Below are 24,323 nucleotides of genomic sequence, written 5' to 3' on the forward strand. Positions count from 1 at the left end.
TTAGGAGACCTAAATTCCTTCTACTTCTACAAAAGATGCAGGCCTTGCAGCAGAATGTGCTGGAGTAGATGGCTTTTTTCTTAAAATAAGCTACTTTCACATGAGTTCAGCTTAACTAGATTAATTTAGAGTTCAGATAAGGCAATACAAGTTCTTTATCAAGCCTGTAATTCTCAGTCTTTTTGAGGAACGGGATTGAATAGTCCAAGGATTTGCATATTTCTTCCTTTTTCAGTTTTTTTGACAAACTTGGTTCTTCCTCTCTTGAGTTAAACTAGGCAGGTTTCGGGTATTTGGGAATAAAGGAACCACAGAGATCCATTACTTTTGTCAATTGGACATCCAAAGGAGTGAAAAATAGAGAAAACTTGGATTTGTGCATTTAGTTTGGGCTCTTAAGGTGTATCTGAAAGTGGTCTAAAAGGAGGAGGGGGAACCTGTTTGGAACCTGAGTGTGATTTTAATTTCTGCTTCTTGGAATACCAAAGGGAAAAGAACAAAGCCAGTGACAGTGCTGGCCTTCACACAAGGCACTGCTTTTTATTGTGGAACTTAAATTGGTGTTGGTGAAAGTTGTTCATCTAACATCATTGTTTGGGGTACTAAAAACGCCCCAGCTTTGCTTCTTTGGCTCCTGGGGCATCTCCATCCTTCCCAGAGCATGAAGGGCTGATGGATAAACCAGGCACATTTTCTTCTCCAAAAAAAACATTGGCTGTTTTTCTCCCGTGCACGAGATAAAATGGCATGAGCCCACATCTCTCCCTTTTCAGGTCACTTTTTAGTGGCTTAAAGTGCTCCCTCTGTACTTTCTGGAGATCCTGCATTTGTTCTAATGTATGGAAATTCTGGCAGGACACAGAATCCTCCTGGGCACCAGCACCAAACTGTGCTCCTTCATTTCCCACCATGCCAGAGCCGTGATCTGTGGTTTTCTAAGAGTGCCCAAGTGCCATTCCCTTTCTCAGATGAAGTGGTGCTTCAAATCTGTTTAAAGAAGTGTTGCCCTGTGACTCGAGGTGTTAGAACGGGATACTGTTTTGTGCTAGCCATAATTAAGTTTTTGGGTTTTGTTGAAATTCATTAAGAATTCCCTGTGGCTTCTGATGAGTCTGGATAGGATGGGCTAGGGGTGAAGGCATTGCTGTGAATGTGGCTGTGGGAGGCTGATGTCCACCAGTTCCTCTGGGACTTCTGGAAAGGACTAACCTCTTTCACTTGCCCTGAAATAAGAAACACGTTTCTATTTAGCTTCCCGTTCATAAAAGAGCTGCTGAGGTTTATGGTGTTTTATACATCCATGGACTTTTACAACAAAATCAGGATTGTTCTCCTTTGCCAGGTTTGCCCAGGCTTTTGTTTCCAAGCCCAGTACGGAATTGTTTGAAGTGGAACAATGTTAATGAGGTCACTGCTGTGCTGTGCTGTGACTGATAATGTGCACAATAATCTGCAGGTTTAGTGACTTGATTTGCTGCCTGTTGGGTTGTTGCGTAGCCATAATTCTCAGGGAGATCTTCCTTCCCTGTCCTCATTAATCTGTAAATCTCTCCCACTTGTTCTGTTGGTGACTTGAGTAGTTACTACTTCTTTTTCTGCTGGTGTCCAGCATTTCTTTAGTATGTGGTTTTCATGGTTTTAATTTTTAATAATATTGAATGTTACACTTTTACACAGCTTTAGGGATCTGCACAGATACTGTCACCTCTTCCTTGTGCTTTGCTAGACAGGATCATAAAGGTGTGGAAGGGATGGCATTCCCTGGGGGAAAAGGGAATGAGATCCTAGAATCATGGAATGGTTTGGGTTGGAAGGACCTTAAATCAAGTTCCACCCTTGCAATGGGCAGGGACACCTTCCAGTATCCCAGGGTGCTCCAAGCCCTGTCCAACCTGGCCTTGGACACTTCCAGGGATGCAGGGGCAGCCACAGCTGCTCTGGGTAACCTGTGCCAGGGCCTGCCCACCCTCACAGGGAAGAATTTCTTCCCAATATCCCATCTAACCCTGGCGTCTGGCAGTGGGAGGCCATTCCCTCTTGTCCGAAGTCCCTCTCCAGGCTCTCTTGGAGCCCTTTCAGGCACTGGAAGGGTCTTTTTGTCCTGGTTTGCATTCCAGAGCTCAAAGCCCTGAGCAGTGTGGACCCATTGGAAAACTTAGTCCCACCTAAAAGACAGGAGGGCAGAATTTCCATGCTCCTGATAAGAGCCTCGCTGGAGCTGAGATGGCCCCACATCCCTGTGCTCTGGAAATGTGCTTGTGGCACCTCTCTAGCTTGGTGGGTCACCTGGGACCTGCTCTCCCTCTGAAGCTGTAGGATTTTGCTCAGCAGCAGGGATCACAGCAGCTGCGTGGATCAGCTGCACCTCCCACGAGTGACGTGGGCACCTGATGGGAGGAGATGTGTCTGGAAGAACTCACAGCTCCCAGCCTCCTCTGGCTGTGCACCCCAGGGTCATCATGGTGGGACAGGGCCACTATCTGTACTTAGAGCCACCCTGGCTGATGAGCAGACTGAGCAGGGATCTGCACAGCTGGGCAGGACATTGCTGGCATAAACCTAAATTTGAGTCTTGACTTGTTGGTGCAGGATTGGAAGAGGGAGGAGTGCTGCCTGGAAAAGGGAAATAAATGCTGCCCTGAGTGCTCTGCTTGAAGGAGGGAGCAGTTTTGACTGTGAAGTTCACAGAGCTGCACTGACTAACTGGGAACAAGCTTCCCTGGCTATGTATCCATCCTGTGGACAGTCCTAGGGAACATCTTGGTGTTGTGCCCTTGAGGGGACCGGCACAGGAGCTGCTGTGCTTCACTTACTCTGTTTGTAGTGCAGTTACTGAGTCTGAAGAACAAACACAGGTGACTGGGAAAAAGGCAGGTCTGGAAAATCCCTCTTTTGTGTTTGGTTGCTGCTCGATCCCATTGGTTTGATGTGCAAATTCTCATGTCTGTGACAACACAAACTGGCAGACTCATATGAAATGCAGTAATAGTTGGGACACTCAGAGTGGGTGTACAGGAACCCATTGGATTGTGTTCTGTATAGAAGCAGCAGTTGTGGAGTGATTGTGCACGTTGGTTCCTTCCTTTGCTGAGAGTTTATCTGAATGCTGTGGTAGGAACTTGCTTTGGTTAGCAAAAAGACATGCTCCAGACTGGGGAGGGGATTTCACATGCTTCTGACCCAAAAGCTGCAGCTGATTTTACAGGTGTGTGTATCACTGTTTTGGATATGTTTGTTATTGTATTATAGGTAAGAACTGGCTCGTGCAGAAACTTGATGAAGGCTGGTGTGGTTGTGGGATGAGCTGGATGAGGAGCTGATTCAGCCTAAAATGGTCTTGGTTTTATTTATGCAGCTTTTTTCTTTGTGTTTGCTGCTTTGCTGATTTGTTAATTTCTAAGCTCATGGAGACCATGATATTGGTGTTAAATTCCCCAGACATTTTCCTGTGCAGAGCTGCCCTTTGAGATACTCACATTGTCAAAAGCCTTACTCCTGAAAGGGAAACCCCATGTGAGCTTTTATGGAGAAGTCTTCAGTGAGGTGTCACATGAAGGGAAAAAAGGGACCTGATGGGAAACATGGAAACACCTCAGGAAGAGAAGTGTCTTTTTAGCTGACAGCAGCTTCTTTGAAGCACGCTAGAGTCTTGCTGCATGTTTTCAGCTCCTTTCTGGATGGCATGTTACAGCTGCAGGATTGGTAACAGCGTGATTCCGGCTTGGTCTCAGTCCCAGAGTGGACCAGACACGTGGTGGTGAGGAAAGCCACATGCTTCCCAGGCTCTTAGAGACCACCCCTCTGCTGGGATTTTGGGGAAGGTCATGAAGTGACTCGCCCAGTGTCCCTCTGTGAGAGCAGCATAGATAAAATATGTTATTCCTTAAGTTTTTTCTATCTAACTGCTCCGGGTTTGGAAGTATTTTAAGGCCTGACTGAAGAGGATCTCGATGTCCAAAGGGAAGAATTAAATCATGTGTTTCACTTGACGTGCTCTGTCTGACTGCCGTGGGAACCCTTCCAAGTTCCCCAGGCTGTTGGGGTTCCGTGCTTGCCCTGCTAACGGTGCTCTCTGTCCTGTGGACAGGAATGCCCGAAATGCCACGTCACCATCGAGAAGGACGGGGGCTGCAACCACATGGTCTGTCGGAACCAGAACTGCAAGGCGGAGTTCTGCTGGGTGTGTCTGGGCCCCTGGGAGCCCCACGGATCTGCCTGGTGAGTTCGGGAGCGTGCCTTGCTGGAAGGCGAGGAAGGTCGTGGTGCAAACGGCACGGATTTGGACTGAAATCTGTGGAATCGGTGTCCCTGTTACAGGTACAACTGTAATCGCTACAATGAGGATGATGCAAAGGCAGCAAGGGATGCACAGGAGGTGAGTCCATAACCTTTGGTGATGAGGGAGATCATCGGCCCTGTGGTGTGCTTTCTGTAAACGACACATCTGCTCTGAAGGAATTCACAGATTTGGGCACAAATCCAAAGGACAGTTAAGTCTCTTGACTTTTAAGATAGGGATGGCTTTGCCTGCTATGTGCTCCCTTTGTACATCCAGAGCACACAAGTTGAACCATGCCCGTGGTGTTATTTTTTTACAGCTGGTCTGTCAGTGTGAAGAAAATAAGATTAATGACTGTGTATTGAGTCATCTTGGTTCTCTTGCACTATTTAGCACGCGGTGCCTTTCCCCTGCTTTATAATCAACCTGAGATTGCCCTCTTAGCACAAGCACAGTAATTAGAATTCCTTATTAGCAAAAAACCCCCAACAAAACATCATCTTCTCACTTTTGTCATGACACTGGAAGCATTTGAGTGCCGTACCTCGAGTCGAGAGGCTGAAATAGAGAAGCGATGAGGCTTGAGCAGTGTGATTGTAATTGCTTCCAAGGCTGGCAGTGAGGATGTCAGAGCTGTGCTGGGAAGTGCCTGGGGCGCTTCCCAGGGTTAGTGGGGCCACACGGAGCCGTCTGCCCAACGTGACAGGAGAGGAGCCTCCTTTGGAAAGGAAGCTCATTCTCTGGATCAGGAAGAGCCTTGTGAAGGGTTTACTTCTCTTGAGGCCGTTACTTTGTTTTAACTATTTGTTTTCTTTCTCCCTAATGGGAATTAACACAGCGATCCCGAGCAGCCCTGCAGAGGTACCTGTTCTACTGCAACCGCTACATGAACCACATGCAGAGCCTGCGCTTCGAGCACAAGCTCTACGCTCAGGTGAAGCAGAAGATGGAGGAGATGCAGCAGCACAACATGTCATGGATCGAGGTGCAGTTCCTGAAGAAAGCAGTCGACGTCCTCTGCCAGTGTCGTGCCACACTCATGTACACTTACGTCTTTGCCTTCTACCTCAAAAAGAATAATCAGTCCATTATCTTTGAGGTAGGAGAAAACGGGGTTATCGGGAATTCAAATTGTAAAACTGGGGAAATAAGATTGAATGCTTGGAGGCCTCTAGTTCTCACTTCTACCCAATTTAGTCTGGTTTAATATTCTGTTGTGCAAAAGTTAGAGGCTCTCTGGGCATTGTGTAGGATTGTGTGCTGGAGGAGTCACAGAATCACAAAGCTATGGCTGCCCCATCCCTGGAAGTGTTCAAGGCTGTGTTGAATGGGGCTGGGAGCAACCTGGTCCAGTGGAAGGTGGCTCATGGCAATGATGGAACTGGATGATTTAAATGTCCCTTTCCACCCAAAATCAGTCTGGGATTCCATGATATCTAATCCTTTTTTATTTTGGTACTGATTCCAAATGCGCCGAAATAAAAATCTCCCCTTTTCCTTTACCTCCCTGCCTCAAACTCTTTTTTTCTTTTGTCTTTACAGAATAACCAAGCAGACTTAGAGAATGCTACAGAGGTGCTTTCTGGGTACCTGGAGCGAGATATATCCCAAGATTCGCTGCAAGACATAAAGCAGAAAGTACAGGATAAGTACAGGTTTGTGCTGGAATACTGCTTTCTTTCAAAGCAGCCAAGTGTTGCCATGCCCCGTGTCAGGTAGTGACCTGAGCACTTGCCAAGATACAGTTTCTCCAGGGCCACATCCTTGGGAAGCTGTTTGCTCTTGGCTTTGTGCCACCCATTGTGATCAGCCAGTCCCTGGATATCTGAGAGCAGCAGCGCTGTCCTGAGCCAGCCCCAAATCCTCCCGGTGAAGCCCTCACGCAGATGCTGGCAGTGTGTTTTTGTGTCCCTGCTGAGACCAGCTCTCTGGGGAGGTGACAGCCTGTGGGGAGAGGCTCCCAGCTCGGCCTTCCATCTGCTCTGCAGAGCAAGAGCTGGAAAATCCAGCCCTGGAATGGAAAAAATCCCGTGTCCAGAAGCAGTGGCTCTCAGTACGCTGCTGTTCCTGCACAGAAGGAGCGTGTGGGAATGGCCAGCACCAGAATGGGATCCACAGAGCCAGGGCCAAAGAACAAGGAGTGACTTTGTTGTTCCGAGCTGCCAGCTTTGGCCGAGGATGAGCTGCCAGCAGAGAGCAATTGGCTCTTTTAATTGTCTGCTGGGTCCATTTGTGCAAAACGTGGGTGTAGGAAAGCTGTCCCTGAGGAAGAGGGATAGAGCAGCCTGCCCAGCTGGGAAGGGGAGCAGGGGACTGGGGTCCAGGTGACACAGATGCCAGTGCTTTGTTCAGTCCCAGGGGAATAATTTCTGCACAGTGGAAAAGTACAAAGCTGAAAATGCGGATGAGTCACAGGATTAGGGCTTGCATTTCTGAGGCATTTTGCCAAAATCACTGAATTTGTTATGCCTGGCTTAGGGGGAAGAAAATATCCAAAGTAGGGTGAGCTGTGGGACTCAGTGGACTGTAGGGCGTGGCAGGAGCTGTTAAGATTTGGTAGCTCATCCTGCCCAACTTTGGCAGCACAGCTGGGGCTGGACAAGGCTTTCCTGACTTTCTGTTTGAAGACATTTTGTAATTTATCCTTTAAGGCCACCATTAATTTGGCATTTCAGATGAAGCTTCTTGTTTACTTCAGTCCTCTGAACCTGGATGCTTTTGTAGGGGTGAAATTACAACCTAATATAGCCTGAATTGCTTGGAAACAATATCCCAAACCTGCCTTCACGTTTCTGGGAAGAAAGAATACATCTGTCAAGCCCGTGCAGGTCCCTGATTAACCAGTTCAGTCATGTCTTAATCATGTCCTGCACGGTGCCCTTTGATGCAAGACTGGGAGCGGGATGTCATCGAGGTGGGTTTAAAGAGCTCTGGGAAGCTGCAGGAACTGCCCTCCAGGCTGGTTTAGTTTCAGCTGTTTCGATCTCTTTGCTTGCAAAGACATATCTAGAAAACAGGATTAAGCCCCCCACACCCATGCAGCAGAAAAATAACCAGAGTTTGGAAAGCAGAGACCGCGTGTTTGCCATCACGTGCTCCTGAAAATCAATGGGACTTTGTGTGTGGGGGTTTCTCTTGACCAGCTGACAGCAGTGAGGGGAGCTGCTCTGATGGATAAACCAGTCACTCTGATAAGGTCCTGAGCAGTAGGTGAGGAGTTCCTGGCAGGTGTTAGTGTGTGTTGTGGTCAGGGATAGCTTCCCACTGGGAGGTTTCTCCTGAGGGATGTGTGACCACTGCCAAGCAAGCCGGGTCCCCAGCAGCCAGAGCCTCTCAGATGCTTATTTAGAATTTGCTCTTGGAACCTGAATTTGTTCAGTGTTTTCTGTGCTTTTTGTCTTCTAACACACCCAAAATGACTGTGGCATCCTTTGCTGTGTTTTGTGATAGCCCTTTTTGAGGGCTCTTGGGTCAGTTTTATGTGCATCAGACAGCGTAGGTGGGAATACTCCATGGGTGTAGTGTCCCTCTGGGAGCCACATGTTGGGATGTGAGCTGAAACCTGCTCTCCAGCCAGACCAGTAACCCTTTGGACTGCTTCCATCTCCATCTGAAACTGTGTCAGTGCTCCTGAGGCTTTCATCATGGACTGGTTTGGGTTGGAAGAGATCTTAAAGTAAATACTGTTCCACCTCCTGCCATGGGGAGGGACACTTTCCACTAGACCAGGTGGCCCCATCCCACCTGGCCTTGAACACCTCCAGCTAGTTTTTCTCAGCTAACACAATGGCTTTTGTTGTCCTGATGGGGCTTAGAGCAGGCACCGGTCCACATCTGAGGGGAGCTCATCCCATTCCATGTGTCTCCACTAACCTGTGCTCAGACTTTTTCAAACCACAGCTGCTGGTTCCTCCTCTTCCTGTTATTCCTGAAGGTTTCTCAGCTGTAGAGGCTCTGGGGATACTTTTGCCTGAAAAATTCTGAATTTGCACAGTGCTTTTCCAGCCAGGGACCTGGAGCTGAGTGACTGGAGCAACCAAAGTCTTAATTAGCACTGTTAACGGGCTGTAAATACAAACTCCCTTCTCGGGGGATCACCTCTTTTGGAAGTGTCTCGGTTTGGAAAGAGGTGCTTGCTAAGGAAGGCAGGAGCCTCCCCTGAAATGGAGAATGTACACACCCCCCTCCCCTGAACTGCTATAAATTTTAAATTAAGGGGCTCTCAGGCAAAAAATGTGGGAGCAGGAATAACAGTTCTTTACTTGGGAAGAAAATAAAAGGATAAAATAAACCATGCAGTAAACTAAAACAACACTGATAGAGTCAGACACCCTGTTGGTCAGGGTGTTGGTAGCAGTGCAATTGGAATTGTGGCTGCAGTCCTCCTGGAGTGTCAGGGGTGGCTGGAGCAGGGATCCTGTAGAATTCAATTGGAATTGTGGCTGCAGTCCTCCTGGAGTGTCAGGTGTGGTTCTGCTGGAGCAGGGATCCTGTGGAATTCAATTGGAATTGTGGCTGCAGTCCTCCTGGAGTGTCAGGTGTGGTTCTGCTGGAGCAGGGATCCTGTAGAATTCAATTGGAATTGTGGCTGCAGTCCTCCTGGAGTGTCAGGGGTGGCTCTGCTGGAGCAGGGATCCTGTAGCAGTGCAATTGGAATTGTGGCTGCAGTCCTGGAGTGTCAGGGGTGTTTCTGCTGGAGCAGGGATCCTGTAGCAGTGCAATTGGAATTGTGGCTGCAGTCCTCCTGGAGTGTCAGGGGTGTTTCTGCTGGGGCAGGGATCCTGTAGAATTCAATTGGAATTGTGGCTGCAGTCCTCCTGGAGTGTCAGGGGTGTTTCTGCTGGAGCAGGGATCCTGTAGCAGTGCAATTGGAATTGTGGCTGCAGTCCTCCTGGAGTGTCAGGGATGGCTCTGCTGGAGCAGGGATCCTGTAGCAGTGCAATTGGAATTGTGGCTGCAGTCCTGGAGTGTTAGCTGTGGTTCTGCTGGAGCAGAGATCCTGTAGAATTCAACTGGAATTGTGGCTGCAGTCCTCCTGGAGTGTCAGGGGTGTTTCTGCTGGAGCAGGGATCCTGTAGAATTCAATTAGAATTGTGGCTGCAGTCCTGGAGTGTCAGGGGTGTTTCTGCTGGAGCAGGGATCCTGTAGCAGTGCAATTGGAATTGTGGCTGCAGTCCTCCTGGAGTGTCAGGGGTGTTTCTGCTGGGGCAGGGATCCTGTAGAATTCAATTAGAATTGTGGCTGCAGTCCTCCTGGAGTGTCAGGGGTGGCTCTGCTGGAGCAGGGATCCTGTAGCAGTGCAATTGGAATTGTGGCTGCAGTCCTCTTGAGTGTCAGGGGTGGCTCTGCTGGAGCAGGGATCCTGTAGCAGTGCAATTGGAATTGTGGCTGCAGTCCTCCTGGAGTATCAGGGGTGTTTCTGCTGGAGCAGGGATCCTGTAGAAAGGTGCAGTCTCCCTGTGAAGATGCAGTGGAAGAGGCAGCTGTTCTCTGGGAAAATCCAGTGGAGAAAAGCTGTGTGTGCTGGTGTTCCAGAATGTCAGGATTATATCTGGGTAGGAATGCTTGGCTCCTCCCTCTGGGGGAGCATCTCCCAATGGGATGCTGTAGTTCTTATCATGCAGTGACATTCAATAGCCTCTTATCAGATGTCTCCCAGAGGGAGGAGGGGTCGTGGAAGAGATAAGGAGAGCTGCCCATGTAACAGAAGACAGCTGCCATCCAGGTGGCAAGCAGAGTACGTCTTGCCTTGCAGTCTGGGACAGGAAGTGAGGCATGCTGTAGGTTTGGGTAACTCGCTGCCAGGGATGCTCCATGATTCCTGATGTTCCTTTTCCATGCTGTCCCTGTCCCCTGCAGATACTGCGAGAGCCGGCGGAGGGTTTTGTTGCAGCACGTGCATGAAGGCTACGAGAAGGACCTGTGGGAGTACATCGAGGACTGAGCCCGGCCCCGCAGCAATGAACTCTGAACCCTTTCCCATCCTAGAGTGCTCATGCAATTCCAATAAAACCCACCCAGGGCGCTGCTCCGCCTCTTACACCGCTGGTCTGTAGTACCGGGATTCTGTTTTGTTAACAGAAAAATTAAGTAAATTATATTGTAATAAAAAAAAAAGGTAGATAAACCATTGTACAACAGTATTCTAGGCGGCCAAGAGTGTGACAGACGCACTAAAAAACCCTCCAACTTTAACTTGTAACGTAGCTTCATTCTCCAAGCCGACTCCTTTTTCTTTTCTCTCTTTCTTTTCCTGTGTGTAGTACAGATGAAACTTAAACCAGTTTCTTGACACTGCTTTTCATGTCCAAACCAGCCATTTTGATGGACTTTGGTAAGGGGGGGTGGCTCTCCCGCCCCCCTCCTCCTCTCTGCCACCCAAATACATGGATGAATGTGGATTGGCTCATTGTAAAGAGGATTTCTGGGGAGGGAAGGAGGGGGGTACACAGCAAGGAAAAAAAAAAAAACCCAACCTTTGTATATGACTTTTAAAACAAAAAGAGGACAACACAGTATTTTTCAAAGTTGTATATAGTGCATATGCATGGACAAAGAGCAAGCGTGGCACGTGTTTGCATAATGTTTAATTACAAAAAATATTTATTCTTTAAAAATCTTCAAGATTATGTCTATTTGCTGTGCATTTTCTTTCAGTTTGATTCTTTTGTTTGGTTTTGTTTTTTTTTTTTCCCTGGGCTGGGGTGGGGGAAGCGTGTGCTGGTGTAGTGAATATATCTATATATATATATTTTATTTTTTTTTTCTTTTTGGAAGGCTTTTCCCAGAGCAGTTGGGTTTCTCCTCTTCCTGCAGTTCCTTTCTGTCCAGGGCCTCCCCCAGGTCTGTGTGTGTATCCATTGCTGGCGACGGACGCGGCCCCTCGCAGCTCCTGGAGCTCTGGTTCAGGATGCCTTGCCTTTTTCTTGGTTTATTTTCAGCCCCAGATCTTTACCTGCCCAAATCCAGCTCTCTGTTCCCAGTGGTGCACGCAGGACACGTGCTGTGATCCCAGAGGAGGCGTGTGAGTGTGTGTGTGTTTGTGCGTGTGCTTAGAGGTTTGTTTTGGATCCCGAGGCAGGACAAGGAGGGGTGTTTTGCACTTCTCCAAAGACTTCCTTCGAGATTTCGGCTGTGGATCTCCTCTCCCTCCACCTTTCATCTGTCAAATGGACCCTTTCTCGCTGTTTTAATTTTCACTTCATTATAACGAGTCGTAACATTGAAAAGGAAAGCTGATGGAATTGTCTTTGTGTTTGTTTTGGGCTCCGATCACTGGGCATCCAGTCCTGGCAACTATTTAACACTCCATCTAGTGCAGTAGAAGCTGAAATCAGCAGAGTATTTTTCAATTAAAAGGGGAAAGAACTAATGAGTTTAGCTACTGAGTCCATTTTTATGATTTCTGTAACAAGAGCTATGTTAAAGTAAACAATTGGTGGTGGTTTTATTAAATTTACTCCTGTATAGGAATTCCTTCTGTGGTATTTTTCGCCAGGCAAGTGTCCTCCAAGCCTCCTGCCGCTCTGCCAGCTTCCAGGGGATGGAAGCTGTGAAGGGATCAGATAAAAAAGGCAGATCCCAGGCAGGGCTGGGACCCGGGATGCCGTTCCCAGCTGGCACGGGCTCACTTCGGCTCCCTCACCGCTCCTACCGGCGTTCCACGGATGCGGTTTTGTCCCTGTTATACCTGCTTTTCCCTTTACTTGCCCTGGCAATCAGACGTGAGGGAGCGCAGCCGCTTTCCCTGTGCTGTCCCTGCTGCTGCTGCTGGAGGGGTGGGATGGCGCAGAGCTGCGTGGGAGCGGCCCTGCCCGAATCCGTCCCTGCCGTTCCCGCTGGGAATTCTCCGTCCGTGCGCTGAAACACTCGGAAGCTGGGCTGGTCAGGGCAGGTGCAGGCACAGAGGCGTTGGGTTTTCACTCCGTGTTCCCCGAAAGGAACGCGCCAGGGATGCGGGCACTCCGCTCCAGAGGAAACCCGCTCTGTGGCGTCCTCCATCCCCATGGCTGTTGGCAAAGCCAAAGAGTGACAGAGCCCTGTTCTGTGGGAGAACCTGCTGCACTTCCTTTCCTCCGGGTTCCAGGCGCTCGCAGGTGAATTACCATCCCCACAGACACTGGAAATAAAAAGGAAAATAAACAGAATCCGCCATCCCAGCCTCCCTGCCTGCTGCTGCCGTGGGGCGGGGAGGGAGCGGGGCCGCGGCCGCTCAGCGCTTCCCGGGCTCTCCCTCCTCACCGGCGGCCTCATTTCCCTCCACACCGCGGAGTTCCCAATAAAACCTTTCAAAAGCCGGACATTTTATTATTTCTGTGCTCTTTGGGGTGTTTTTCAGGTTAAACGGGGGCCGGGATTGGGTGTGTGTGGGGGCAGTCCTCCCGCCACCGCCTTCCCGCCGTGCCGCGCGCGCCATGGCCGCGCCGGAAGTGGCGGGCGGTCGCCATGGCAACCCCGGCCCGCCGCGGCCATGGCGGAGCCGCAGGACAGCGCGGTGAGGGGAGAGAGGCGCCCGGGCTGAGGGGCCGAGAGGGACGGGAGGGGCGAGGGACGGGAGCGGAGGTGAAGAGAAGTGAGCGGCGGCGGTGGGGGCGGGAAGTCCTTTTGAAGAGCGAGTTTTTAAGCTGCACACTTGGCGTGGAAAACGTGAGGGCAATTCAGCCTGTGCTGAAGTAATCCCCATTAATTATCGGTTATGAGGTGCGGCAACGGGGGAGGAGTAATGGAGACGGGGAAGGGGCTGCAGCACGAGCAGCGGCTCAGGAAGCTGGGGGTGTGCAGCCTGCAGAAAAAGAGGCTCAGGGAGAGCTCAGAGCCCCTGCCAGGGCCTGAAGGGGCTCCAGGAGAGCTGGAGAGGGACTGGGGACAAGGCCTGGAGGGACAGGACACAGGGAATGGCTTCCACTGCCAGAGGGCAGGGCTGGATGGGATACTGGGGGGAAAGTTTCTCCCTGTGAGGTGGTGAGGCCCTGGCACAGCTGTGGCTGCCCCTGGATCCCTGGCAGTGCCCAAGGCCAGGTTGGACAGGGCTTGGAGCACCCTGGGACAGTGGAAGGTGTCCCTGCCCATGGCAGGGGCTGGAATGAAATGATCTTTAAGGTCCTTCCAACCAAAGCCGTTCCATAATTCCTTAGTTTTTTGGGGTGGAGGGTGGTTGCTGTGGAGCCCCGCAGGGGTCAGTACCAGGCCTGGGTTGTTCAGTGTACTTAGAAATGATCTGGATAAAAGGATGGGTAGAAGGTTACTCAGGTGAGGAGGAAATAGGAGAAACTCCGGAACAGTCTTAGCAGAGTGAGAGGACTCAGAATGATGGCTGTGCAGATTAGAAAAAGATTGCAAATGTAAAAAAATGAGGTGTTTGTGCTGGTTATTCCTGTTGAGGATGAAGTGCTCAGATTTGGGTAAATCCATGAAAATAGCAGCTCAATTTTTCACAGTAGGAATCTGGAAAGTCAATAAAAATTTAAAAACTATTAAAAACCAAAAAAGTAAACAGTAAAAAAAAAAAAAAATAAGGAAGATCCTTTCTTGGGTTATTTTTTATGTCTCAGCATCTCTGAACTTCCCTATCTCCAGTAAGAAAAAAGATGCAACTAGAAAATGTTCCCAAAACATTGCAAGGAACAAAGATTGACTGAATCTCTGACTTTGAAAATTATTTATTGAGGAGCGGGGAGGTGACACAGGTGTATAAAATCCTGTGTTGTGTTTCCCAAAAAGCAGAGTGGAAAATAAAAATACTTTCCTCTGTAAATCCATTTCTCTTCCATGAAGGTTTGATGGTTGATGCAAAGTAAGAAAATCATATAACATTAATGTATTTTCCACAGAGTGGGAGCTCTGGACGGTGTTTGCTGGGGGAGGTTCCCTGCCCTCCATGTGATGATCCCTGTGCTCACATCCTGTGGACTCAGATGGTTCCCAGGGAAAAGCTTTGCCCTCATTAACTTCGTAAATGTTTTATGATAAATGGTTTTGGCTTATTTTCTGTGGGATCTCTAATTAGGTTCTTCAGTGCTGCAGTGTTGTTTTTTGCAAGGTAAAGATCCCTTCCCAGGATGCAGGTGATCAGAAGCGGCCCCAGGAGCAGGGATGTGTCCACAATGAGGGTGTTTATTTAATCGAGCTGTGGAACAGAAATCTCTGCCTTGCTTGGCAGGGCAGAGTTTGTCCAGCAGCAATGCTGCTATTTTTATGCCCTCCTTTGGGATTTGCCAGTTGTCCTTTCTGATTATTTTCTGGAACAGAGCTTCAAGAAACCTTGCCTGGTCTATTTACCACTCCTGGTTTCTGTCTTTCCAGGTTTCTTCATCGCCAGCGGCTACAGAACCAACAAAACCCCGTCCTAAAAAAGGTTTGTTTGAAGATCTGGTTGTGTTTCTTGGGCAGGTTGGTTTTAAGGTTTCTTCTATAGTGTTTGCAGCTGTCTAGGAGGAAATAAATGTCCTCTGGGAAAAGAGAAGACTGTCTAGACTGTAATTTGCTGAGTACCAGTATTTTTCCAGGGTCTCTGTGAGCTCAGTGCTGTTCCTGGCTGACTTGCCATAGCCACAGCCTGGATCATGTTTGCTTATAATCTGTGAGACTGTTTATTTTATTGTGTACTTACTTGTGGGGCTCTTAATGAGTTTGATACTCATTTATCCTCTCAAACAATAACGGGTTTGTTTTGGGTTCTTCAGAATGATGTCTTGCTCTGGAAATAATCTTGGGAAGCAAACATTCTGTCTTGTGAGGTTTTTTTACTTCACCTGTTCCAATTTTTGAAGTAAAAGTGATATCAAATCAGGCAGGCTGTGAGTTTAATTATAGTTTATTTGCTTTTGTTTGCTTCTTTTTAATAATGAAAATGTGTCAGTTCACTCAGTGCAAATTGTTGGTTTGAAATCTTGGTTGACTCTAAACTGGAACAGGTACAATTTCTTTTGTTGGTTCAAAACGTTTGACCAAATCCTGCTGTTTTTTGAGGGAATTCTTGAGCCTCTCCTGTTCTGCTTTCCCTCATTCTTGAGGCAGCACTTGTCCTGTCATACACAATGAGTGTTCCCTTCTCTGGCCCTGCTCCCCTTCCCACACAGACGTGGTCGCTGCAGAGCTTTTGTGCCTTCCTGAGCTGAGCTTTTGGGATGGTTGTTGATGGATTCTCCTTTCTCGAGTGTGCAGAGGGCCCATCAATTCAGATTCCAGTTAAGAGTATTTACTCCCGGTGCCAGAAGCAGTCCTCCTTTTCCCTTGCCTTTGCATCAGGGAGCCCCAGCGGGTGAGCACTGTCCTTCGGCCATTTTCTGCCCCGATGTGCCTGTCCGAGCATTCCTTGGGACGGAGCCTGCCTTGGGATAATGCTGGCAGTAAAGAGGAGTTTGACTGGCAGCTGGGCACTGCAGTGACATTCTGCCTAGCTGGGTTTTGCGTCCTGCTTGTAGGCCTTGGGAAGCTGGAAGAGCCACTTTGCTTTTGGGGAGCTCAGGCCAACCTTGCACAGTCCCGATTCCTGGTGGGAGAACTCCAGCCCTGGAGCACAGTGTGGCTGTCCTGGCTCAGCACAAGCCCAGGCCTCTGTGGTAGCTTGCCCAGAGCTGAGGAGAAGATTGCTACTGCTTCAGGCCTGCATGAAAGTGAAAATAACTCCCAAATTTACTTTTATCTTGACCCTCAACTCTTTCAGAGCAATGATTGCTCTAAAATTACTCTAAATTGGTTACTTTGAGGCAATTAGTCTGACTTCCATGGAGGCACTGATGGGCTCCCTGGTGAGCTATTTCATCTCTATCCTTTCCTATAAAGGTTATGACTCCCATCTCATCCTCCATAACCCCCACCCTGCTCTGCTCCTTGTGCAAGTCCCATTTATTTGTGCCTCTGGATCTCCCTTTATACTGACACAACCCTTGACTCCAAGTAAACTGTGATGATTTTTAAAAAAATCCTCTAGCCCGTGACTTTTGTAATTCTCTTTTCTGTCCTTTAAGGTAAATTGAGGCATCTCCAGGCCTGGCACACCTCGGGTTGTTCTGACTGAAATGCCTTCAAAGCCTTTGGGCTTTGCCATTTAATATTTGACTTCAGTGCAGCTGGGAAAGCTGATTTGAGCTGCCTGATCGTTAATCTCTGGGAAATGAGGGCAGCAAAAAGATTTGTACTTGGAGTGATGTAACAGTGTCCTCTGTGTGTGGGTGGGGGGCTGGGGGCATGAAAAGGAGGAGGAGGGAGAACGAAAGGATGTTGGATATTTTTTTGTGGAATTTGGCAGGAAAGAGCAGCATCTATTTCCCATGACAGCTGCGTTTTTTTAATAGAATATTTGTAGAACATCTTAATTAAATATCTCATCCCATTTTAGTTTGGATGAGGAGAATTACGATGAACTTTAGGAGCCAGGCTACATCAGTGCTGTTTGAACAGAAGAGTGCTGCTAAACTTACTTTAAACTGGCATTTTAAACATTGAATGGCCGCTTTCTGTTGCAGCAAATTGCCTTTTAATATTTGCATTGTGTTTTCAAGCAGGATAAAGCTTCAGTGTCAGTGTTTTCTCTGGCAAGAGAGGTCCTGAACTCAACATTAGCACAAGCAGGTCTGTTAAATGCAGAGGCCATATGAACAGTTTGGTGTGGGTAAAATTCATGCCCAAATAGAGCAATAATGGATGATGTGGCTGCACACCGGTGTAGCAGAGTGGGACCAAGTCATTGCTGAGGCCCTGTGTTAACCATCACAGGCCTGCATCCAGCCTGTTCAGCTTGTCTGGGTTTGTACTGGGCAGGAGTGAGCTATTAAATGTGTGTTTCTGAGAATGGAGTCTCAAATTTGCCAAAAATCATCGGAATGACAAAATACACACATGAGGTTTGTAGCTTTAACCAGAAGGCCACGTTTTCAGTGATGCAGGTCTGATATATTGAACCTGAATTGAGCAGCTTCCCCTCAGTGTTCCTTGCTTTCCATGGGATATATTGAACCTGAATTGAGCAGCTTCCCCTCAGTGTTCCTTGCTTTCCATGGGATATATTGAACCTGAATTGAGCAGCTTCCCCTCAGTGTTCCTTGCTTTCCATTGGATACATTGAACCTGAGTTGAGCAGCTTCCCCTCAGTGTTCCTTGGTTTCCATTGGATATATTGAACTGAATTGAGCAGCTTCCCCTCCCTGTTCTTGCTTTCCATTGGACATATTGAACTGAATTGAGCAGCTTTCCTCTTACTGTTCCTTGGTTTCCATTGGATATATTGAACTGAATTGAGCAGCTTCCCCTCAGTGTTCCTTGCTTTCCATTGGACATATTGAACTGAATTGAGCAGCTTCCCCTCAGTGTTCTTGCTTTCCATTGGACATATTGAACTGAATTGAGCAGCTTCCCCTCCCTGTTCTTGCTTTCCATTGGACATATTGAACTGAATTGAGCAGCTTCCCCTCAGTGTTCTTGCTTTCCATTGGACATATTGAACTGAATTGAGCAGCTTCCCCTCAGTGTTCTTGCTTTCCATTGGATATATTGAACTGAATTGAGCAGCTTTCCTCTCACTGTTGTGATATATTGAACTGAATTGAGCAGCTTCCCCTCCCTGTTCTTGCTTTCCATTGGACATATTGAACTGAATTGAGCAGCTTCCCCTCCCTGTTCTTGCTTTCCATTGGATATATTGAACTGAATTGAGCAGCTTCCCCTCCCTGTTCTTGCTTTCCATTGGATATATTGAACTGAATTGAGCAGCTTCCCCTCAGTGTTCTTGCTTTCCTCTCATGATCCTCCCTATGAGCCAAGAGAAGGTGGAACCTACAAGCAGTGTTTAGCAACTGGATTGTTTGGCTCTTAGAAGGATACATTGAGTTTGGAGGTGGAATTTGCTCATGAAGTAGCTGATCCATCTTGTGGCTGTTGGGCTGCCAAAGCCCCAGAGTTGGGGTTTGGGAGAGTCTGGCTTGTGGGCAGGCCAGCCCTGGGGGGAGAGGATGAGTTCAGCGGGGTTCTGGAGCAGATGGTGTTGGTGGGATCAGGTTTGAAATCTCTCCCTGCAGTGATCTGATCTGAATTAATGGCACGAGTGGAGGTGATTCCCTCCAAGTATCCTATGGCCACCCTTGGTGACAACTGTCCCTCAGCAGCTGACACTGGAGTGGCATTCATTATTTTGTCCTTTATCCCCTGTTGGGAGAGCTTCTCCCAAAATCAGTTCCCTTTGTTGCTCCATCCATAACTCTCCCTCTGTTGATCCCCAAGCAGCTGAGGGTGGAATAAAGGGAGCTCTGTTCCTTGAAGTGATAAGGAGTTCATGTCACTCTGCTGAGGTGGGGTTTTAATCTCCCTCCTGCATTCTAAATTAATCAGATGTTTTCCTAAATGCTTTACTGGTTTGGAATTGAGATAGGCTGTCTCCCATCTTCTCGCTTTCTTTTTTCCCACGCAGGCAAATCAAATCATTTTATAGCATCTGATAGTATTGGAGTGGAGAAGTGCTTTTACCAGCTTGTATTGTTGATTTTTATGGAACATAACTCAAATTTATTTCCCTTTATTGTGGAAAAAATGTTTCGAAAGTAAGTTCAGAGCTTGTGTTTGTCTAATAACAGTTCAGAGGTTAATGGGACAATTTTAAATGCATTTGGATTTCTACATGAATATGAGACCTCAGACTTTCTGAGATGCACTGATGGTGTTTTAATGACAAGGTAGAATCCTAAATATGTACACAGTATAATAAACTCACTGAAGCAAAATTGATTTTGCTTGAATCACTGGGAAGAACTTGTCCTAAAAATCCATTAATCTGTCAAGAATGAGAATTCTGAATTGTCATCAACCACCTCTACACTTACCACAGGAAGGGTCAGGTAAATAATTTTCAAAATGAAAACACTGTAAAACTATTAGCAGACATCAAGTGTTCTCCCTGACCTGGGCATTGGGGTATTTTTTGGATGCTTTGTAGGTTTGTTTTTTCTAGGGTTTGGAGGAAGGATTTAACTGTGACCTTTGGCAAAGTGCTCTGGCTTTTGTTGCTTTCCATTTATCAACCACAAGCTTGGCCTAATATCCAGTGACAGGTTTTGGATGCTGCAGGCTTTTGGTTAACAGAACATTGGGAGACATGGAATGAAAAGCATCATATAAATGGATTTATTACAATGCACTGCTTGGCCTGTTGAGTGGTGGCTCTGCTTAGGAGGTGCCAATGAACAATCTCAAAATGTGGCTCTTAATAATGCTAATAAACAATAATGCAATAAATAATAATAAATAATGCTCAGATTGTGCAGAAATAGGTAAGTGGCTTTTGATGAGCTGTCCTGTCTCTCTCTGGGTGGCTCCTGCTTGTGCAGATGAACCCGTGGGGATCCCTCCTGCTCCTGCAGATGTTTTAAGGGATTCTGTGAGTATTTCATCTGAAGAGCAGGAACTCTCTACCCCATGGAGTCGATTCCATGCACTTGCAGTACTGATCATTTCTGAATTTCTGATACAGTTTCTTAAATCAATATAAATCCATTCTTTGAGCTGGCTTCAAAGCTGCCTTTGAACTTGCAAGAGTGAAGCTGCCTGAGAAATCCAGATAAAAACAACCCCCTTGAGTTAAATTAATTAATACTTCTAAGTGTGTCAGAAAGAAAAGGCCTTACTGGGAATGGCATGGTCGGAGGGAGCCAATCCAGCCCTTATCTGTCCATACCCACTCGCTTCCATTTAGCCACGTGCGAGCCAAGATCTTTTAGTCCATTTGAACCCCCAACCTTGTGGGAAGAAATTGGTTCCTAAATAAGCTAGATTAGTTGGTAATTACATCATTGTTTTATGTAAGAGACTTGGGCATTTCCATCTCGCCGATAAGTGGGGAGCAGTGAGTGCTGTGTGTGATGCTCGGGATCTGATGAAGCTTCTAGTTTTGAGTAGTGAGATTAAAAAATGGATTATCATTTCTGGGTAATTAAATTCTAAAATATCCTTCACTTCATCCTCTTCTCCCCAGAATAACAGCCCAGTAATCCCTGTACTGCAAAGAACGGGTAATATTTAAACTGGAGTGTGCTAGCACAGCTCTGCCCTCTTGTGTGTGTATATTAATATCTGTGCTGACAGGAGCAGGGAATCCTTTGCAGGCAGCACAACAGGGAACATTTTAGTGGCAGTTTTTAAAACAGGTAAATTCGTTTTTTGAAGCTTCTTTGAAAGTCCTTGGTGCCAGGCAAGTTGCTTTTGATTTTAAAGCCTTCGGCTGCAGTTGGTTGGCATGCTGCGTACAGGCAAAATAGCATCTCCTGGTGGGAATTTAAAAATAATGCTGTAAAAATAGTAAGTGACAAATTTAGGAAGGGTGGGATTCATCTCTCTGCATTGAGATGTCTCTGATGCAGAGCGAGGCTCAGCAGATCACCCGTGCTCCATGTTGAGTCAGTGGAAAAGGCATCTGTGCCATTCCCTGACCTCTCCCAGCCACCTGTGCTGGGAGGAATCCCTTCCTAAGGATGCCTGTTCCTCTCTTTTACCTTGGAGACAGCCCAAGGCAAGTCACTCATATCTTCATTTTCAGACACTTAAAGGAGATGCAGCTCACTCAAGAGTCAGAATTCCCAATGTCTGTGCAGCTGGAATTTGAGCATCTGAGTCTGTAGTGACAGAATCACCTGTTACATTTAGCCCATCTCTCCAACAGCATCTGTGGCACAGGAATGACTGGACATGTTGAGCAAGGAGCAGCTCACTGAGGGCTTTTTGAATAAAAAATGTTTCCATTCACTTCTTGCAGGGCCTGTCCCCTTCGCTGCCGACACTTCCAGCTGCATTACACACGCTGCAAGTCCTGGGATTTTGTCACTGGTTTATTCATAATTCTCAATAATTTCATTCCCTGCCTGACTGTGATTCATTTTTATACTTCTAATGAGAAGGAGGCAGGGCGTGCTTCTGTGACTGTGTAATTAAAGACTGTATCATGAACACATTTGTGCAGTAGGGAAGAGTGAAGGTGCACGGGCAAATGTTCATCCTGGGATAGGCTGGGATTTCTCTCCTGGAAAACATCCTGAGGCAATGAGGCTGGAAGAACTCAAACTATAGGGTCTTGTGTAGGGAGTACTGAAATGTTTGCAAGACCAGCTTCTATATTTTTTGTGTATATATATCTATGTTCATATAATATTCCTTCAATATAAATTCTTTGGCAGTGGATGAACTGAGGACAGGTTCTAGGTGCTGTTCCTTATGGATTGGGAGGTTTCAAAGACTGATGTGGCTGGATTCTGGTCCTCTCCGTGCTGGAATTTTATTTTGCTTTCTAAAGGAAAAGCTTTTCTTACAAATGCCTTATAACGATTTTAGTTTCAATTTCCATGCAAAATACCTCATGCTGTAGCCAGAAAAAGACTAAGCATAGGAATTAAAGCCAGAGGAGGGATTAGAACTGGAAATCCCCAAACTACTTTGCTCCTGGTGCTGGAATTAATGAGAAGCTGGTTATTTTGGGAATGCCTGCAGCCACTTTGTGGGGCAAATATCTTCCATCCCAGTGTTGCTGTGGGAGGAGCCAGCAGTATCTCAGACCACCTCTGCTGTTCATCAGGCATTTCATTGCCATGCCTTTGCAATGGTGTGCTCTGCTCCCCAAATCTGGGAACAGACACCTGGAGAGAGCTCACACTCCACCTGCCTACACGAGCACAAGGCATCAAGCAGGACATGGTTTAAACAGAGAAGAGTTGGGATGTCATGCCAGGACTTGGATCCTTGAGTATCTCCAAGTGTGGTGTCTGCATCCTCAGGGACTTGAGAACTAACATGTAAAGCACTCTGTTTTTTGGGTTTTCCCACTGTTTTTTGGTTTTTCCTCTGTTCTGAGCACATCTCTGCTCAGCAGTCAGTGCTGATGGTCAAAATTGGCTCGTGCAGAGCAAACAGACTTCAGTTCTCATTTTTCAGAAAGACCATCCTTTTTCAAATTTCTTTTTAAAGGTATTTGTTACTAAACTTCTCTCCAATATTATTTGTTTGAATCAAATTTTAGATTTGAATTGAGCATTATCAGGCCTGAATTAAACTTTTTATGGAGTAATGATCAGGATCATGTAGTTGTGTTAAAGATGAGTGTGAATCTCATCCCCCCACATGGACTCAGGACTGCCCAGTGGGATCTCACCAGCCTCCTACTCCTACCAGAGATTTCCCAGTGACCAAACTGGTTCTGCTCCTGGGAACCTCACTGTCACTGGGAGGGATGACATCCAGGGGGATGACAAGTATGTGTTTCTTTACAGATCATCCCACTTCACCCTCAGGTTGAACTTGAGCAGCATGTAGTAGAACACAAATAATTAAATAAATTAATTCTATTTATGTGGCAAATTAATTGAGTTATAAGGGTATTTATTTGATAAATGAAACCATCTTTCTTTGGAGTAACTCAGAACTGTAAATGTCTTAAATCAGATAAAAACCACAAATCTGAGCAAGCAACTCAGTGTGATTTATGCAGTGCATAGTAGCAAGAGAAAATGCCCCTTTTCCCCCATGCCCTAGAGTATAAATCAGATTTAAGATACAATTTTGAAGTCTTTCACTATCCCTGGCTAATTTTCCTGCAGGGGGAGGTGGAGAGTCAGAAATGTTGCTTTTTTTTGTTGTTTAAACCGCTGTTTTCCAGCCTCCTTCCAGCCTTCCCTGCACCTCTTGGAGCTATTAAACCGTGGGAGGCGGCTCTGGGGATGAGTTAGGGCTCCTCGCCAGCACCGGGCTGTGTGTGATGAGTTTTATTAACCCCAGCTGACTGTAAATAACGAGCAACCACACGGCTTTAGGGCTTGATTTAAAGGTGTTCCAGCAACAATTTGTGAACGGGAAAACACAAGGAAAAGGGATTAAACAGAGAACGGCTGCAGTGTAAAGCTGGTCCTTGTTTTTTTGTTGTTTGCATCCATTTTAGAGGGATTTGTGCATACAAACACCTCTATTCTCACACATATTCACTCACACATGGTGAGTGAAATACAGCTCGTAGAGCCTCTTCTGAGTGCTGGGTTTTGGGGTTATTTTTCATTATTTCTGAGTTTTGAATACATTAACGGCTCCATTTTCAAACTCCGAGGATGGATCTGGGCGTAGGAAGAGCAATGTTCCTGTGCTAGTTTTCTTTCAGAGCTCTAATGTATTTATACTGCCACCGTCTCAGTAAAGGAGTCTGAGGAAGGAAGAGGATTTCTTGTCAAATTTGGCTCTGCTAGAAATTTGTAGGATGCTCTTCTCACACCAAGACGGTCTGTTAGTTTTAAATCTTGATAAGAAGATTGATATTAGAGCTTACAAATGCTTTCTCTCCATTATCATACCTTGTTTCAGAAAATCCAGCTCCCTGCAGGGCTGTGTTGTTCTGTAGAAGCTGCTGGAGTGTGTGCCCTATTATTTGAATGTTATTTTTGCCCAGAAGATGCTCATTCCCTCCCTGACACTGGATTTACAAACGGTAGTGGAATTCCTGGCGTTGGCAGCTTGTGAAGCTCAAGGCAAAAAGGAGACAGGCACAGATGGGCTCGTCCTCCCGATCCATGTTTATTTAACGTGGAGAGGAGAGCACAGAGCTGTGTTTGGGCTCTAACCACAGCTATGCCTGCACCTTCCCCAAGCTCTGGGAGTGGAAATAATGGTGATCCTGGCAGTAGTGTCAGCACACAGCCACAGGAGGCTGGGCTGGGAGTGCTGCTCCCACAGGATTCCGTGTGCTGCCTCTCAGATGTGGATGCTCTCCTGCAGAGACCGGTGGTTGCCTTCATGCCATTGGGAGTTTGCTGTTAAAGCAATGACCAGAATGACTTGGAAGTGGGGGTTGAATCTCCAAAGCCATCCAGTGCTGCTGCTGTGTGTCCCAGCGAGCCTGGCCTGATGGTGGGAGCTGCTAACCTGCATCTCTCTTTGCCACAGCCCCATTTCCTGCTCTGAGGGAGTCAGAGCAAAACACTGCGGTTTTAAACTGCCAGAGGGCAGGGTTACACGGGATATTGGGAAGGAATTCCTGTGAAGGTGGTGAGGCCCTGGCACAGGGTGCCCAGAGCAGCTGTGGCTGCCC

At 47.1% G+C, this 24,323-nt stretch overlaps 2 protein-coding genes across 6 annotated transcripts in view; both read left to right on the forward strand.

Moving 5' to 3' along the window:
• ARIH1 (ariadne RBR E3 ubiquitin protein ligase 1) overlaps positions 1–10,914 on the forward strand; it is a 51,529-nt gene extending 40,615 nt beyond the window's left edge. For 2 of the 3 annotated variants that reach the window (XM_038146609.1, XM_038146611.1), the window contains 5 exons: positions 4,088–4,218; positions 4,318–4,375; positions 5,106–5,378; positions 5,822–5,934; positions 10,139–10,914. In XM_038146609.1, the coding sequence (XP_038002537.1) occupies positions 4,088–4,218; positions 4,318–4,375; positions 5,106–5,378; positions 5,822–5,934; positions 10,139–10,223 (660 nt within the window). In that variant the 3' untranslated portion in view covers positions 10,224–10,914. The remainder of the gene's footprint in view (positions 1–4,087; positions 4,219–4,317; positions 4,376–5,105; positions 5,379–5,821; positions 5,935–10,138) is intronic. The other variant, XM_038146610.1, reaches the window with a different exon arrangement.
• A 1,758-nt stretch (positions 10,915–12,672) lies between these two features.
• Positions 12,673–24,323, forward strand: part of BBS4 (Bardet-Biedl syndrome 4) — a 36,242-nt gene continuing 24,591 nt past the window's right edge. The window contains exons 1-2 of one of the 3 annotated variants that reach the window (XM_038146606.1): positions 12,673–12,773; positions 14,582–14,633. In XM_038146606.1, coding sequence (XP_038002534.1) covers positions 12,750–12,773; positions 14,582–14,633 — 76 coding nt within the window. In that variant the 5' untranslated portion in view covers positions 12,673–12,749. The other 2 variants (XM_038146605.1, XM_038146607.1) reach the window with 2 other exon arrangements.

Source organism: Motacilla alba, chromosome 10 (assembly GCF_015832195.1).
Source record: "Motacilla alba alba isolate MOTALB_02 chromosome 10, Motacilla_alba_V1.0_pri, whole genome shotgun sequence".
Lineage (NCBI taxonomy): Eukaryota > Metazoa > Chordata > Aves > Passeriformes > Motacillidae > Motacilla > Motacilla alba.